We start from the raw sequence: 17,865 nt of genomic DNA, 5'->3' as shown, positions 1-17,865 counted from the left end.
GAAACCCAGAGACGCCTCAGAGGGAGTTTACAACAAGTGTGAGAATGGTGTCGAATGGCTGTGTTCAGGATGTTTATCCAGATGCTGTTGGTGTCATTGTTACAGGTGTAGAGTGCCTTGTTTGAGTTTTGTCTTCGTGTATTCTTGACACCTAAATGCAGCTATGTTTATTTGATCTATAATTGAAAATAAAACGTCCTTTTTTCATGCTCGCACTTTTGCTTTCTGAAGCTGTTAGAATAACACCATTACGTCCTGTCCAATCCAACTTAATCCCAGATTGCAGACGGCATGGCCTTCATTGAGAGGATGAACTACATCCACAGGGACCTGAGAGCTGCCAACATTCTGGTCGCTGATAACCTGGTGTGTAAGATCGCTGACTTCGGCCTGGCTCGGCTCATCGAGGACAACGAGTACACCGCCAGACAAGGTGTGTGACAGGGAGCGGATGCAGTTGGACGCATGTTTGTCTGCACTGACTATAAATAGAGAACATGTTGATACTGGGCCTCTCAGTGCCTGCTCTGATCTATTTAGTTATGACTGCTGCTTAATACAGGACTTGGAGCTTAAATAAATTGAGTTGAACCTGAAAATGTCACAGCAGATTTTGATATTAGCTATAATTAAAAATGCAATTTGCAGGCCCGCTACATGAACCATGATTTTGTTCATTTAGGCTACACATGCTTACATTTTTTTGAGCTGAAGGGTGGTTCAAAAAATCAGTTAACGTTTCTAATCAGTTGACCGATTTGGCATCCTGATGTGAGGATGTGCTGCTTTTTCACAGTTTCTAACATTTGAAAAGTTTAAATTATTGATTTACCAACTGAGGAATATTCAGCAGTCTTATTGATGTTTTCTTTGCCCATGCTTGACTCGCCTCGCTGTTTCCTTTTCTTTTTTGCCAGGTGCTAAATTCCCCATCAAGTGGACGGCACCTGAAGCTGCCTTGTATGGACGCTTTACCATTAAATCAGACGTCTGGTCGTTCGGTATCCTGCTGACTGAACTTGTGACCAAGGGCAGAGTACCATATCCAGGTAAAGACAGCACACGCAGATACATGTAATGCACTTTTAATTTTTGCTGTAGATGCTTTTGGCCCCTCCTCCTTTGTTCAGCTGAATGGAGTTCTCGTGATGGTTTGCCCCAGGAGACAGTTTTGCGTCATGATTATTTTCCAGCACGCTATTGTCATCCTCAGTCATCTGGGGCTTTTTCACCCTGTGAATTAGAATAGAAATCCACACATGTGATCTGATATGAGTCATCTCAGGTGTTTAGTGACTTGTCAGTCACTGGCAAAGTACCCTTGCATGTGTGATCCCCCTTCTTATCCCTTTCTTCCACCTCGTTTCTGCCCCCTGCTGTATGAGATCAGTACTGCAGTGTGTGCCTTGAACTGTGTTAAACTGACAGTGATTACAGAGCATGCCATATGGACGACTTAACGATGTCTTGTAGAGGTCCATCTGGCTCCAGTGGCCTTCTTGGTTTCAGTGCAAATCATTCCTCTAATTATTTCACCCCAGAGCTGCAGATTCAGGGGGTTGAACCCACTTATTTGCATTTTTTTAAACCATAAAGTGTCTAACTGTACATGTATGGTCTGCTCTTCTTATTTGAATTCGATGCTAGACAGTGCAGATGTATTTGGATGCAGTTAGACCAAGTGTCTGGACCGTGATGTGTCATTTCTTTTCCATTTTATATCAAGTGTGTGTGTATAGGTATCTACTGTTACCCGAATAGGCAGACATGATGTTAGAGCTGAGGTTTTAACATGCGAGATGTAAATCATTCTACCACCTCAGCAGCCGACATATTGCTGCCACCACATCCTGGTCTCAGCAGCTGCTCGGGGCTTTTCCTCTCCTCTCCGACTGTGAGATAATCTGATCCCCACTCTCCCACAGAGAGATGGAGGGGGGAGGATGCGGCTATGCTGTGACCATGCCGCTGACTCTGTGTCATAACCTCTTTTAGCTGCAGTTGAGCTCCCCACGGAGCTGTTTCTGTGCTGTGTCACAGAGTTCATGATCACGATCTTCCTGTCTTGGGAAGAAATCTGTGACACTGGGACGCGGAGCTGGAGCAGTTCTGTTTGTTTTCTTGTTGTTCAGTTTTACGAGTAAACCAGTAAACTGGAGGAAGCTACGCAGACTTCTCTGTGAGAGCGTTGGAGCACCTGTATCGGTTTATTTCTGCTAACAGTCTTATCTCCCTGTATGTGTTTTAAAATTGACTAAAAGTCTTAACAGGAAATAATGAGTGAACTTCCAACTGGGTCATTGAGGTTTTTTTTTCCCCCCGTACCACAGTGGTCTGCGTGGGCATTTAATCCTGCTGTCAGCTGTATGACAGCAGCGCTTTCTACAGTCAGGCTGCACACTGAGCTATTTCCTAATCAAAAGTTGTACTAGTTTTCTTGACCAGAAAACTTTGGAAGACTCCTTCTGTTATATGGTTTTTCAAATAACCACAGAGAGAAGTCATATTAATGTGGAAGTCAAACTATATTAGGTGTGTGTGTGTGTGTGTGTGTGTGCGTGTGCTTGAATGCTTCAAAGGCAAAAATAAATGAATACATCCGTACAAGGACTAGAGTGAAAATTAGTGGAAAAGCTGCTAATGTCCAAAGAAAAACTTTGAGAGATCTTCAGAAATTCTGAAGATGTATTTCTCATGACCATAATAAATAAAATAAATTATATAAAAAACGTCTAGAGTTATATTAAACCACCAATTTATGAAATTTTATTCCCATCCATCAGAGTGCACAGCTTCACTCGGCACATAGGTTAGATGGTGCGATAATCTCCCTTTTTGTGTGTCTATAGTGTAAATTTCCACGATTACAATCCCACTGCCTTACTTAGATCAAATAAATGAATAGATGTATGAAGTACCTTTGTAATGAATGTTTGGATAACCTGACTATATAATGGCTGTCCATTTATATTGTATTTCTTGTCCTTTTTTTTCCTTTAAGGCATGGTGAATCGAGAGGTACTCGAGCAGGTAGAGCGAGGTTACCGCATGCCCTGCCCACAGGGCTGCCCCGATTCACTGCACGAGATGATGAAGCAGTGCTGGAAGAAGGAGCCAGATGAAAGGCCGACCTTCGAGTACATCCAGTCCTTTTTAGAAGACTACTTCACAGCCACAGAGCCACAGTATCAGCCAGGAGACAACCTCTAGTCGGGAGGATCTGGGACTAACTCTGGCAAACCGCGGTACATCGGCAGAGATCAAAATCCAGGAAAACCAACGTTTCTGCTGAAGCTGCAGAAAATACTTTTTTTTTTTTTTTTTTTACAAACTTTTCCAAACTGACATACCCGATGTAGAGGAAGTAGAGGTTTGTCCCTTATGTACCTGGGGGGCCAAATATGTGGGGAAATGTCCAAGCGGGTTGAACTCTGAGAACTGTGCATATCACAATAATCCATATAGGCTGGCCACAACACTGTGATCCAAATTTTCAAATGAATGGTTACTCGCGGATGCATTTTTTTAATGAACGTTTTTTTAAATGAGAAGTTCCCCTACCCTTCCTCCAATCCACCATCTTTTTTAAATTAAATTTAACAACAAAAAGTCTTTGATATTCGAGTGAGAGCTTTTATATGTATATGAGTTTGGTATGAATATGTAGGTTGATAAGAACAGACTGCTGACAAATCAAAGGAAAAACAAACGGCGACTCAGTGGGCACAAAAGGAGCAAAGGATTCGAGTATTTCCTTTAATTTGTCAGCCATATGTATGTAGTGGGCACCCAATTACTGTGTGAGATGTTACGTATGTGCTCTGACTGTAAAGTGTGGAGCATTATGAGGTGGAATAAATGGAGGAGGAAAAACGGTGGTATCGTATGGATGCAAGAATGTACTGAGAGATGACCGCAGATGTACATACAGTATGTATAAAAAGTGTATTTGAGCAGGTGTGACGAGGTGGAAGAAGCAGGAATAACAAGTGTTTTATATGATTCTTTTTTAACAGGGTTGTTTGAATCTCAAAATGAAATTTTCTTCTTTTTTTGTCATTTAATCTGGGACTTGAAATCATAAAGAGGTATTTTGCTAATTTACAAGTGCAAACAGTTTTTCCTGATTAACGTTTTGTATAAGAAAAGAAAAGATTAGACAGTTCAGCTGTGAAATTTAATTAAGATTGTCTTCATCTTTCTATAAGATTTGCTTCTTGTCTTTCTTTCCCTGTTGTACAGCTCTGATTGCTACAGAAGATTCTTGTAGATTTCTCTTCATTATTGCACACATCTACACAGTCGAATTTTGCAGCGCCGTGACTGACGGTGCAGGAGTCTCCATACGTGGGACTGTGTGCAGATCGACACTGTCCTCATTTCAGATTTTGCTGGAGGGAAAAGCTTTATCCAAAGCTACAACCTCAATCAAGTATTCTCATAGGTTTGAAATGCAACTATGCAAAGCCGTGCGTGTGGTGATGTTTAATGAAGCATCTCCAGTGGTATTTGCATGTGAGCAGCTCCGCTCTCCTATGATTTTCATAGTTCAGTTCCCGGCGGTACAGATGATATATCACTTCGTGTGCGAGTTAAATAGAAACAGACAGACAAAACAAACACCTGGCACACACTGTGTTCCAGACAGGGCTTTAGTGCTTTTACAGATCAAAATCTAATAAGAAATTCTTAGAAATGCTTCCATTCTCTGTCCAGGTGTGTGTGATGGGGAAATTTGGGAGTATGAAAGCTACAAAGATGTGAACTTTTTGTTGTTGTTGTAATTCTTTCTGTTCATCACTCAAAGAACATGTGTGATTGTTCTTAAACATAAAGACATGGGGACTTGAACTAGTAGGGACATGAATAATGAAATGAATGAGAAAAGTTACTAATAATGATTTTTGTACAGGAAAAAAAATAAAAGGTTTACTCAAAGGTTACTTTTACTACTTGTGTTCTTGACGAGTTGCAGTGATCTTCTTGAAGAGTCGGACCCAAGACGTCCAGATGTTTTCTTAAACGTGGCTATTTTTAAAAATTCATTTAAATTTATGCTTCTTTTTACTTTACTGAATACTGATGCTTTCTGACTTTGATTTGACATTTGTAGATTTCAACAAGATGATGGCTACAATACAAACATGCTCGAGTTGTATTCACTGTTGCACACTGCAGTATTACTCATCTTCAAACCTGTAAAGAAGCAGAGAAAGCAATACCTAAATGATCTCCACCGTCGTTGTAAAACTGATGAATATTGCATCAATATTTCAGAAAGATTCAGCCTTGCTATCTAATGACATTTCTGCCTTTTTCTTTAAAAAAAAAAAAAAAAAAAAGGACAAGTGATACTGACAAAAGCATGGGTGAAGGGTTCAGTCATTCTGGCTCTCACCTGACCATCTCCTTGTACTTCTCCAGAGCCTCTCGAGCCACATACTGAATGAAGGCTGGGTCCTGCAGCTCCAGCTCGCTGGGAACGGTGAGGGTAAGCGGAGGAGAGTTTAGGATGCTTACCTCCACCTTGGTCTCACGAACAGCCTCATTCTGTTCATTGTGGCTCTCTGGCGCCACCTGGAGAGTGGAAGAAGTCATTTTACATCAAGCACTCCTTTGCAGTGGCATATACAATAAATATTCCACTTTTACGATCAGATTTAAAATTTTCCTTTTTGCTAAAGCTTAAAGTTCGGGCTGGATCAGATGACTGAACCATTCCTATGTTACACTGCTATAGGTGAGTGCTGCTGGGGAGGGGCTTCCCGTGATGCACTGAGCATTTCTTCTTCACTCGTCTCTTTTCACTCTGTGCATTTATTCTCCACTGCTGTGTTTAATCATTAGCAATTAAACTCTGGCTCTCTTCTATATTTTATCTTTTGTCCTATTTTCCTTCCCTCACCCAACCAGGCATAGCAGATGGTCGCTCCTCCCTGAGTCTGGTTGTGCCAAAGGTCTCTTCCTGTTGAAAGGGAGTTTTTTTTCCCCCCATTGTCACCAAGTATTTCTACTATTTTATAAATGTTTGCGATTTAAATTCGGTTTATTGAAGATTTAAGAGTTCCATGACAAAAGCTCTGTGGATATGCCTCCATTTAAATTTCTCTTTAAGAAAACATATCTGCTGTTTTTATTTCATATTTCATCATAGCTTTGCCACCTCTTCCACCATCCCTCCTCACCTTGGTGATGTGGAAGATATTTTGTGAAGCGCTGCTGTTGCTCACAGCCTGAGCCACCCAGCTGTATACAGCCGACATGTTGCTGAGCCAACTGACTGTTTCATCAGTGTGGTGCTGGACAATAGACAAGATCTCATCAAACTGCTCTTTGGAGATTTCCAGCAGCTGAGAAACGTCATCCAACTCCACGTGCAGTTCCCGAACACTGGGACACTCTGGAGCCAAGAAGAAGATAAAGTTTTAAGTTTCAAAATGTCAGCTCGAATAAACGTCCAGGTTGAGGCTGGTGGTTGCTCACCTGTGAGCAGAGCTCCCTGGCAGTTCTCACACTCGCTCTGTAGCTGCCAGCACTCTGATGTCTGTCTGCGGAGGGCTCTGCACAGCTTCCTGTTCTGCAGGAAGCGAGGAAGACTTTCCCTCTCTACAACAGATTTTTTTATTTATTTTTTAGTTTGCTAACACTTTATGGAACAGCTAAGAATAATAAAACTCAGTCTGTACAGTTAACTTACAAATAAGAAAATGCACTGAAATTTGTTCAATTACATTTAAAATGATTTCAACTCAGTAGTTCCAAACCATGTGACACTGGGAGCAAGGAATCTGCATATTTTAATTCCAACCAATTCCAGCAGCAGCTCTATAAATTTACAGATGGAACCAGAGAAATCTGCAGCTGTTATCATTTTTTGTATATTTGGCACACGCTCACTGGCACACGTGAGGCAAACTGCTCGGCTTAATCATTACCTTTCTTCTTCTCCTCCTCCACTGTCTTGTGGATATCATCAAACACCTGGGTCACCACAGCTCCAAACTCATCCACCACACTTTTAGCAAAGTCAAAGAAGGATTCCAGTACTTCCTCTAGTCCCACACCCTGCAGGAAGCCCGAGTCCCGGGCAGGGTCGTAGGGATCAGAGGTGGTTTCTTCCATCAGGATATCGGTGTTGTTCAGAAAGGCTCTCTGAAGAGCTTTGTCAAGCCTGCTGCTCAGCTTAGAGACCAGGGTGACGCTACGGTTCACCAGCATTCCCACTTTATTGACCAGTCGGTTGAAGGAGTCTTCCATCTGGACGATCTCTGTGTCTGTGTTGTTATCCTGGTTTACCAGAATGTCCCCTGCTTCCAAGTTGGTCTCACGGGGACCAAAGCGCCGGGAAACTCTTTTAAAAAAGGTTTCTACCTACAAAACAGAAGTGATGGAAATTGATGCATTTCACAGAATAGAATAGAACAACTGTGATTTCAGGATTGGGAGATAATTCAAAAACATCCCGTTTTAGCTGAATTTAGCATCTACTACTCAAACATCAGGATTTATTTTGAGGTATTGTTTTATTGTTAATATACAAAACAAAAACGCTATTATAACAAATACACAATGAAAAAAATTAATTAATGATAATAAATTAATAAAATAATATTTCAGTTTTTGTCTCGGTATGTATCTATTTTTAAAATGGATTTGCACTCAATTTTTATGACTCCCATTACTGACTAATTTATTCAAGCGACTTCAGACAAAGTTATTCAATGCATTGTTATGAAAATACAACAGTCTGTCAGTGGGAGAAGATTGCGCCAACTGTACAACTGTCATTTTTCAACTGAGAACATGTAACTTTATTTCTAGCAGCATTATTTGAAGGGCATGAAAGTCTGCATACCTTAGTATGGAAAGAAGCAAAGCCCCTGCGGCAGGTGGAGGTATAGAAGTTTTTACATGCATCCTCCAGACAGGGTCTGCAGTCCTCCCACTCAGTCTGCAGGGAGTCTTTGCACTGCTCCTCTGCCTCTTTTAGCTTCTCAGTCACCTCCTTGGCTAGTTCTGCTGCCCCCTGGTGGTCAAAATAGGATTCTTTAATATGTTTTCATCATTGACTTGAATCTTTTATTTTCTTTTGCAGGAAATCAAACGTGGATCCAACCTTCTTCTTTTCGCTGCTGTTTCTCAAAGACCTCATCAGGTGTTCATGCTTCTGCTCATTCCTCCACATCACCTCCTTCATCTGCTTCACCCCATACAAAGCTCTCCTTACCTCCTCATCCACAAGCTTCTCACCACCCAGTGACAACTCTGAGAAAACAAAAGGAAACTGAGTGCATTTTAGTCTACACATAAACACACTATTAAACCCTAAAAGTTTAATATTAAGAACAAGAAACACATTTCCTTCAAAGTCACTTACAAATATTTCTGAACAAAAGAATAATTAGATGAACCAAATCTACTTGGAAGTGTCTGTTCTGCAAACTCACGTTTTAAAGTGTCCTCTGAGATGCCTTCACCTTGATCCGTAGGTACAGAATCGAGGAGACCCAGCGTCACCAACAAAAGTGTTAAACCCAGCAGGAAGTTCATTTTGGAGCTCTGTCACAGCGACTAATAAAAAGTCTGACAGGATATACCAAGTGTGATTTAGGGGTTACGTATGAAACCGACTCACATTTAGACACTGAGATTTAAACACAATTAGAGCCTATCTGTGCATAAACTTTAAGATTGTTATCAAAGAGATCGTTTTGCAAAGATGAGTAAGCAAATCATGGCATCATGGTGACCTCTCATTTAAGGTCACTAGATTAATATGCAAATAATGCTACACATAGTTACTTCAAATGTCAGTTTTGAGACTGACAAGAACTTTTTGAGTACAGCTAAATCTTATTTTTTATGTACATTACAATTACAAGTTATAATACTTTAAATTGATAACAACTTTAATACATATAGCATGTTCATGAGTATTTTAAAACCTTTTTAACTTGATATTTATCCCTAAACATTTAAACATTCCATTGTTTTAATAGTCAATGAAATGAATGCCACATGTGAACTATATGCACAAAAATAAAAAATACTCAAAATAACAATTATACTCAAAATTATGTCAAATATATTAAGATGGTGAACACCTGCACTTTGCACTTGGCTTTACTGCACTACAAACTTCTAAAAAGGACGATGAAAATAACATGAATATATAAAGAATATACTTATTTCCCTTTAAATGTAACTACTCCCCAGAGAGTGAGCTGCCGAGGCGGAGGTTTGTGCTCTCTGGAGTTTTTTTCTTAGGCTTTCTTTTCTTTGCTTTCAAATCTAACAATTTGACTTATTTGTGCTTGCATACACAAATCCATCTTTATCCATTTTCAAGAAAACAATAAGTGCTATCTAGTCAGCCACAAAGGCGACAGGATTTAAGGGTGAGCGTGAGCCTGATTTAACGTGGTCATATAGAAGTCTCCCACTTGGTGGCGCTACACAGCCACTAGGCGCTGAAAAATCCGGATGATCTTATATCGTCGTGTTGGTGTTGATCCTGGAACAACATAGTAAATGTTGTTCCAGGATCAACATTGCAAGTGACCAATCACATTCTTCTGACTTTATTCTTTGGCGCACCAAGCCATTCGTGCATTTATGAAATTCCAGTGTTGCAAGGACAATATCAATTCTGCTTAGCGTTTATTAAAGGGTTGGGGTTAGGGTCAGGGTCAGATCGTGCGAAAAATCCCACCTCTCTCATACTTACTTCTCAGTTACCATATTTGTTTACATTTCACCAATAGTTTCCTGCACAGAATAGTGATCACTATACTTTACTGCATTTAAACAAATTTAACTTATATTGTTTAGAGCAATGGTGTAGCCTGTTATGACTCTATGAGGAGGCTTTGCCCTTTTTCTTTTCTTATCTTTTTATTCATTTGGCTGACTGAGTTTAGTTTTTACTTTAAGCAGCACCAGTGTGAGGTCAGCAGCAGGCGGTGATCACCAAGCAAAAGGCACCGTAGGGTCAAATTCAGCTCAAAAATTTTGCAAGCTGTGTTTCCGACAGGGACATCTGTTGTGTCAGGAGGTTAAGCTCCATAAAATCACAAGGATACACAAAAGAGGAAACTTTAAAAATACATTTTTGAATTGTTTTGAGTTGGGTTGCCAGTTTGGTAACAATTAAATCATCTGCCTGAATTTTCTAGAGCCTGTGCCTCAATTATAAGCCTCGTGAGTTACACAATTTGGCATGCAGCAGGGATTTACAGTAAACAGGGATGAACTTTTTAGGGATGTGCTAAAAACAGCTTCTCTATTCTATTTTACTGTCTCCAGTTTTTATTAAAATATGTTTAAACTGATTCAACTATAACTCAATAACAGACTCCTGTCTTTTCCTTGGCGTATCTCACTTTTTGCCCTTTGCCAGCTGACATCCAGGATGAGTGGGTAAAAAAAAGGGGGAAGAATGGTGTAATTTTTTTTAACATGATTTCATTATTTATGGTTATGGTTATGAATTTAGGTTAATTTTTAAATACAGCTGCTGAATATTTGAATTTTATTTATGGCAATAATTAAAGTATCTATCTATCTACAACTGTTGCTGTGCTATCACAGCTCATGGAAAATTTCCGACTTCACTTAGAAAAAGCGTTAATGATAAAAGTTAGCTGAAGAAGTGTTGATTAACTAAAAGACAAACATAACAACAACAGAGCGATTACATGAGGCACAACTCACCAGCAGCAGACTGAAGGTGCTTCTCTGTCGACCGAAATAAACAAAGTGCTCGGTGTGGACAGATCTCGTCAGGATATCTTGACCTGACGAGATCTGTTGGTAATCTTTCCACTTCAGCTTTATCCTATTACTGTCCTTGCTTGAGGTTGATGCCCGTTAATCCAGCAGTCGTCACACTGACTGAGTGGTTTGTTTTGGACAAGAGACTGCTTAGTCACATCAAACGTACTGTTGACAACCAGAAAAATGTATTTATTTCAAATGTTGTAATGGGGTATCGGCACATGTCAGACAAGACATCAGAGGCCAGAAGTCTTGTACGTGCACATTAGAGGCTGAAAGGTTTGAGCGAGGTTTACTATGTGGCTGGCTTTTATATGAGGTGTAGAGAAGATGTCCCTGAAGGGATTCAAGTTAAATAACCACAAAAGAGTCAAAATGTCTCAGAATCAACAGCAAATTCTGATTACATCTGCCAGCAGCTGTACATCTGTGTAAAGGCTTTTGGAAATGTTTGCTGCACACACAAATATTAATGTTAAATTAACCATTAACCAGTCAACCAAGCACACATGGTTGTCTCAGTCCTGTTCACTCACACACACACACACACACACACACACACACACACACACACACACACACACACACACACACACACACACACACACACACACACACACACACACACACACAGTGAGCTGAGCTTTACACGTTATTCTTTCTGTTGTTAAGCTTGTTTTGGGTTTTTTTTAACCTGAGCCGGACTGATCTCATAACCTATACTGGCACAGGTGAAAGAGGTGAATAGTACACTCTGTTATATATTATATGAATAGAAGCCAGTCCAGCCTATTTTTTAGTAAAGGGACACATTCCTCTCAGCAGAAAGCTGTTTCCATTAAAAGTTTTCATTCTTGGTCAAATGCGAGGGACTCTCTCACTGCTGCTCCCATCATTCTCAAAAATGTGCCCTCTTTGCATGGTGTGACCCAGATAATAGAGTCCTTATGGATAATAATCAAAAACAGCCAGTGCTTCAGCCTCACTGACACCTTCTGCACCTGGTTCCTATAACACTGCAGGGCAAACCCGTTCCTCCCATGTCCTTCCATGGCTCAGCTCAACATAAAACAGTTGAATGTATAAAATGGCACTTGGCTGTGTAAGATTTCAAGCACACAATTACTCATTGAGAAATTCAGGTCAATTTTATTTATATAGCGCCAAATCACAACAACAGTTGCCTCAAGGCTCTTTATATTGTAAGGTAGACTTTACAATAATACATACAGATAAAAACCCAACAATCATATGACCCCCTATGAGCAAGCACTGTGGCGACAGTGGGAAGGAAAAACTCCCTTTTAACAGGAAGAAACCTCTGGCAGAACCAGGCTCAGGGAGGGGCGGGAGAAGGAAGACATGCTGTGGAAGACAGACAGAGATTAATAACAGGTATGATTCAATGCAGAGAGGTCTATTAACACATAGTGAGTGAGAAAGGTGGCTGAAGAAGAAATACTTAATGCATCATGGGAATCACGTAGCAACCTACACCTATTGCAGCATAACTAAGGGAGGATTCAGGGTCACCTGGTCCAGCCCTAACTATATGCTTTAGCAAAAAGGAAAGTTTTAAGCCTAATCTTAAAAGTAGAGATAATGTCTGTCTCCCGAATCCAAACTGGAAGCTGGTTCCACAGAAGAAGAAAGCCTGAAAACTGAAGGCTCTGCTTCCCACTCTATTTTTTAAATACTCTAGGAACAACAAGTAGGCCTGTAGTGTGAAAGTGAAGTGCTTTAATAGGGTAATATGGTACTACAAGGTCATTAAGGTAAGATGGGACCTGATTATTTAAGACCTTGTATGTGAGGAGCAGGATTTTGAATTCAATTTTGGATTTAACAGGGAGCCAATGAAGGGAAGCCAAAACAGGAGAAATATGCTCTTTCTTTCTAGTTCCTGTCAGTATTCTTGCTGCAGCATTTTGGATTAACTGAAGGCTTTTCTGGGAGGTTTTTGGACATCCTGATTATAATCAATTACACAAATAGTGCTGGGTGTGTGTGTCATGTTTAATATTGTGGCACTGATCAAAGTCTGAAGTCCTGGGTTGAAGACATAAGCAGAGAACTGAATTATAATGAATGAAACTGTTAAAAACTGTTAAAAACTGTGCCACTCCTGTCAGCTAAGAACAGAAAACTGAGGCTACAATTCACACTAGGAACTCATAAGGATCCTTGCAAAACAGGTAAAACCCATTGATAAATTCTCTTGATTACAGCCTGTTTACAAAGAGGAGCAGGGATATTAGACATGAAAACAGATACAAACATTGGAAGTGACTTTTTGGCATGACACCTGCATTAGCAGCATGCACCTAATAAAATGTGTGTGACTGTATTTATTCATCTGATAACCCCTTTATTCAATATTTGCATCTTTTTCCATTTTATTGAGCAGTTATTTATACAGACCAAAAGAGAATCAAAAGAAGTGTGGAGCACTATTGTACTCAGATCCTCAAATGAATACCAGAGCTCCTCATGTATTCTGGACGCCCTAACACCTCGTGATAATTAGCTCCCCAAGCGACCAAAAGAGAAAAAAAATCTTCTCCAATTTCTTCACATTTTTAACTGCGCATATTTAAACAACTGGAGCTCCTCTTAAAAAAGTAATAATAATAAGAATGATGACGTAAAAATAAAACTATAATATGGAAAATCTGAAAATAAAATAGAAGTCTTCTACCTTTTATTTTATTTATTTATGTATTTATTTAGTTAGTTTGCCATGAGACAAACATTTCAGTCCACTCTGAGTTCTTCTTCGGTTTTGTGTTTTCGGACATAAAAACTGAACCAATAACGGGGAACACAACATTTGGAATCACTATAATTCAGAATCATTCTCCCATATTAAGACTGGGGAAATCAAAATGAACCGCACAATGGCAGCTGTGCGCTGTGTGTGTATGTGCAAACACCCTCTGCAGACGGTGCGCACAGATGTGAGGAACACGTGGTTTCTCCAAGCAGCCACTTCCTCTCACGTATGGATTCCTTCACTTTGGAGTTTCTCCTGTTACTCTTGCGGGTGTGACTGGAGCGCTCATGACTCGGATACACCCTCAAACTCAGCATCCCTTCCAACAACCACATAACTATTTTACATTTTTCCTCCCTACTTTTTTAGAACTTCTTCTTCCATTTCTTATTTTTAGCAAAGTGCGTCCTTTTTATGCAGCACTAAAGTTACCTGCGCTGAAGGAGGTCTAGCTTAAAGAGCTGCGGATGGAGCTTTGAAATCTTATTATTGTTATTATTATTCTTTTTAATAACCTATCAACACGCTAAGGAAACCGGGAAAGCCCACGGATTCAAGGTGCCTTGGCGCATAACGGGAGGTTTCGGGCAAATGCCACTGCGATGCTGTGGATGTGACTTCAAACAGCAGCTTCACAACGGTAGAGTCCTGTAAACCACAATGAAAGGTAAGCTCAGTCTGGGGACAAAAGTTTTAAAATGATGGAAAATATCTAAATAGCAAACTTCGGTCTACTTTCTGTTTACCCCACATTCCTCTCGCGCTTTTTTGTCACACTTTTCTGCGCGCGCTCTCTCTCTCTCAGTCTGGGGCATGAGGAATGCGTAGGCTACAACTGGCGTCTAACATCTGGAATCAATTAAGGCACTCTGTTTGGGATTGTTTTGCATCTGTCCACTGCTGCACATCAAACACTAACCCGTGTTAGGAGAACTTTTCAAAACTTAGGAAAAAAATGAATCATGGTGCAGTGTGTGACTGCCTCGGGAGGGAGAACGTGTTGTTTTAAATCAAGGTTTAGATAAAGATTTCCCAGATGCGATTCTCATGTATTGCCCTGGTGTTTTGGACTAAATTAAGCTCCTCCATGTCAGTCTCTGAGGTCCAAGCTTTATAGGTCAGTAAGCTGTTTCCCTCTTACAAATAAAAAACACTGGTTACTGCCATCTTGTGGTCTCTCTTAGAGAGCTTCACATTTTGACCACATTTTTGATCATCTCTGGGATTTCACATTATTTCCGCCCAGCAGAATGACAGACATTGCCCTTATACTTTCAATTTCTGATATTCCTGATTTTAGAAAAACAAATATAATAATAATAATAATAATAATAATAATAATAATAATAATAATAATAATAATAATAATAATGAAAGGGAATGATTTATGGCCTGACCATCAAATTAAAGAATTCAGAAATTATGGCACTGCATAACCTCAATGCAAAAACAAAAAAAACCGCAAATCATATAAAATCCATTAAGGCAGGTAAATACTTGCTAGGATCAGACTCTACAGAGTCCATACTCTGTAGAAATAGAGGAAGTGCATTCTGCAATCTGGGCGCAACAGCTTGGAAGGCTCCTCTCGAGTTCTGAAACGGGTGTGGGGGACCACTAGAAGGTTTTGATTCTTGGCCCTTTCTTGTTTAGACAAGTAAACAGATGATTACAGTAGTCCAGTCTTGTAGAAAGAAAAGCATGAATTATCATCTCAGGTTCACTTGTTGACTCAATTAATCTAAGTTTTGAGATGTTTCTCAAATCACAAAAACAGGTTCTTACTATCCATTTTAAGTGTCACTCCAAGGAAAAAGCTTGACCAAGAATAAAACCTAAATTTGGAGACCTTGGAGAGTTTGTGACCTTCAGAAGGCTTAAATGAGCAGTATAGCAGAATATCACCAGCAAAAGATGATAAGAAACATCAAGAAACTGCTGTGTTATCTGGCCTAAAGGAAGAATGTACATCAAAAACAGAATAGGCCCCACAGAGCCTTAAGGAACTCCACTCTACTGAATCCTACTGCTTATTTTTATATAGATATAGAGACATGGAAGTGTATTTTTTTTTCTAATCTTACAGATACTGCACATTGCTAATACAAGCAGAGATTTTAACAGGATAAATATCAGTATTTTTACACTGTTTATCTGTATGTATTGTTACTGCTTTCATTTAAAATTTGAATATAAATGTGAAGGGACGTCTTAATACAGAAGATAATTAAAGGCAAATAGATACTTATAGAAGGCAAACACAAAGAGGCACTGGACTGCTGTAGGATTCAAGTTTTAAAATACTGATGTTGATGGGGCCAATATATTGGGCGATATTAGCTGTTTTTCAATATACTGGTATCAGCATTTAAAGAAGAGATCGAAGAAACACCCTTCAATTGTGTTATGATTGTTAATGCAACTTCTCTGTTGTCAACACTTTTGGAATGCTAGCTGATCCAAGCAAAGTCAGGCGGCGCAGAAACAAGTAATCCACCACTTGCTGTGACAATAAAGCACATTATTTTTCTTTGTATTATCTTAGTAAGGACTCATAAATATCTATATATAACAAATGTTATTGAAATCTGGCAATGTTTCATCTGTCTGGTAGAAAAAAAATATCAGCCAACATATATGTCAGAGTTTTAAATCAGTAAATATCAGTAACGGTGTGAAAAATCTTATATTATTATTATTATTATCATTGTTATATATTTTAAACTTTCTTTTCCATGCAGGACTTTGTTTATATCAGAGAGACAGATGGCCTAACCTTCCAAAATGGACAAATTGTGTCCTCTCAGTATTATGTAACTATTAGTCTCACTAGTATCTGCTTCTGGAATGTTAAACAATCTTTCTTAAGTATCCTGGCCCCATGCAGCAGTACGCATCGCCAAATCCAAATAACACTCACTTTGACTTGCGCTTTTTTCAGGTCAGCCCTTCGGGTAAAATTCCATTTCCCAAAAATGACTTTTCAGCAGCTCCAGACTTACACTGATACAACTATTGTAATGGGATGTTTTCATGTTACTTGGAAACATAAACAGGAAAGAGGTTGTTGGGGGTGTAGGGATAGGGAAACACAAATTGTAAGATTGGTTTAGTATGTTTTACAACACTTTAGATTGTTCTGGTCACCTCTTAGCTCCATCTGCTCTCTGTCCATGGGGTCTGCTAAAAGGTCAGAGTCATTTATTTCAGTACTAGACCTTGGAAAGAGGCAGCTTCCCATCACACATTTCTTACTTCTCCCGTTTCCAGCTGAAGAAGCACTGATAGAAAAGAGTCACTGCTCTAGTCTTCAGACATTTATTGCCCCTTTTAAGGTTATATAGATGAAAAAGGGGGTTTTTGTCATAAGATTATTGGGACATGTTTTGTTTCTTTATTTTCATGGGTTAGAGTTGTTCCCACAGACATGGGAGAATAATCCCACACAGTGGTTTTGGGGTTCAATCCTGTCAAGGTTGGACATGTTGATAGTCTGATTTAGACGATCTCAGTTGGACAAATTTTGGACATGTTTTTAAAATGTTTAAGGCAGATTCAGTGGGCAACAAATAACATTTCCTATATGATTTTCTTACAGTACTCATTGAGAGAGACATGGTTTTAAATATCCTCTACAAAGGAAAATTTTGATTTAAATTGACTGGAGAAGTCTGTTCTTTATTAAACTGTAATCTGTGTAGAAAACAAAAGCTAATCTTAGGGTTTCAGTAATGTTTCAATCTCTTCATCAACAGGCACAGTTTACAGTATATTCAAGCTCACATCTCTTTATTTCTGTCTGACTGAATTTAACATTCTATTGGTTTTTGGTTTGGTTTTGTTTACTTTCCATTAAATTTTATCCCTTTTACTGTTCTCCTTCCAGACGACTTTGCTGATGAGGAGGAGGTGCAGTCCTTTGGTTATAAAAGGTTTGGTAAGTATAAAGTGACTTCTGGAACCATCTGCTGTGACCACCTTAACTGGTTCATATTTCTTATGACACATCAGTGATTTTGCACACTTTTTTGTGTGTGTCTTGGCTGTAGCCCATCTGCAATAATCCTTGAGGTTAAATGCAGACTGCAACTCATTTCCGAGAAAGGTACTTATTTTTGGCTGTAGCTTTCTTTTTTATTTTATTTCTTTGTTATAACAGAAAAGGATTACAGTGGAACGAGAAACCACAATATCCTGGGTGTTCCTGACTAGCTGATAACTTTGCAGTTTTATCAGCACATGTGTACTTCTGTTAAACCCTGGGCTATATAAAACATAAAAACTGCCTCCCACTGGATCTGTTCTTGGTATGTATT

The 17,865-nt window shown here is 39.4% G+C and overlaps 3 protein-coding genes across 4 annotated transcripts in view; 2 read left to right on the top strand and 1 right to left on the bottom strand.

The window, feature by feature from the left end:
- Positions 1-4,938, top strand: part of yes1 (YES proto-oncogene 1, Src family tyrosine kinase) — a 33,683-nt gene extending 28,745 nt beyond the window's left edge. The window contains exons 10-12 of the mRNA XM_026148738.1: positions 280-433; positions 918-1,049; positions 3,002-4,938. Of these exons, the coding sequence (XP_026004523.1) occupies positions 280-433; positions 918-1,049; positions 3,002-3,210 (495 nt within the window). The 3' untranslated portion in view covers positions 3,211-4,938. The remainder of the gene's footprint in view (positions 1-279; positions 434-917; positions 1,050-3,001) is intronic.
- Positions 4,635-10,794, bottom strand: clul1 (clusterin-like 1 (retinal)). Of its 2 annotated transcripts, XM_026148739.1 has the most exons (9): positions 10,714-10,794; positions 8,448-8,583; positions 8,117-8,265; positions 7,856-8,026; positions 6,936-7,371; positions 6,484-6,606; positions 6,186-6,400; positions 5,399-5,577; positions 4,635-5,196 (listed from the first exon to the last, which is right to left on the bottom strand). In XM_026148739.1, exons 2-9 carry the CDS (start codon positions 8,548-8,550, stop codon positions 5,181-5,183), a joined length of 1,392 nt encoding a protein of 463 aa, XP_026004524.1. In that variant the 5' UTR covers positions 8,551-8,583; positions 10,714-10,794; the 3' UTR covers positions 4,635-5,180. The 2 variants fall into 2 exon arrangements, with proteins under 2 accessions (XP_026004524.1, XP_026004525.1); XM_026148740.1 differs by lacking the exon at positions 4,635-5,196 and having other exon boundaries at positions 5,395-5,577.
- A 2,965-nt stretch (positions 10,795-13,759) lies between these two features.
- Positions 13,760-17,865, top strand: part of colec12 (collectin sub-family member 12) — a 32,636-nt gene continuing 28,530 nt past the window's right edge. The window contains exons 1-2 of the mRNA XM_026150540.1: positions 13,760-14,216; positions 17,436-17,486. Coding sequence (XP_026006325.1) covers positions 14,210-14,216; positions 17,436-17,486 — 58 coding nt within the window. The 5' untranslated portion in view covers positions 13,760-14,209. The remainder of the gene's footprint in view (positions 14,217-17,435; positions 17,487-17,865) is intronic.

The sequence above is a fragment of the Astatotilapia calliptera genome, chromosome 18 (genome assembly GCF_900246225.1).
Source record: "Astatotilapia calliptera chromosome 18, fAstCal1.2, whole genome shotgun sequence".
Lineage (NCBI taxonomy): Eukaryota > Metazoa > Chordata > Actinopteri > Cichliformes > Cichlidae > Astatotilapia > Astatotilapia calliptera.
Note: the sequence above shows the minus strand (reverse complement) of the source record. Positions and strands in the feature narration are given on the sequence as shown.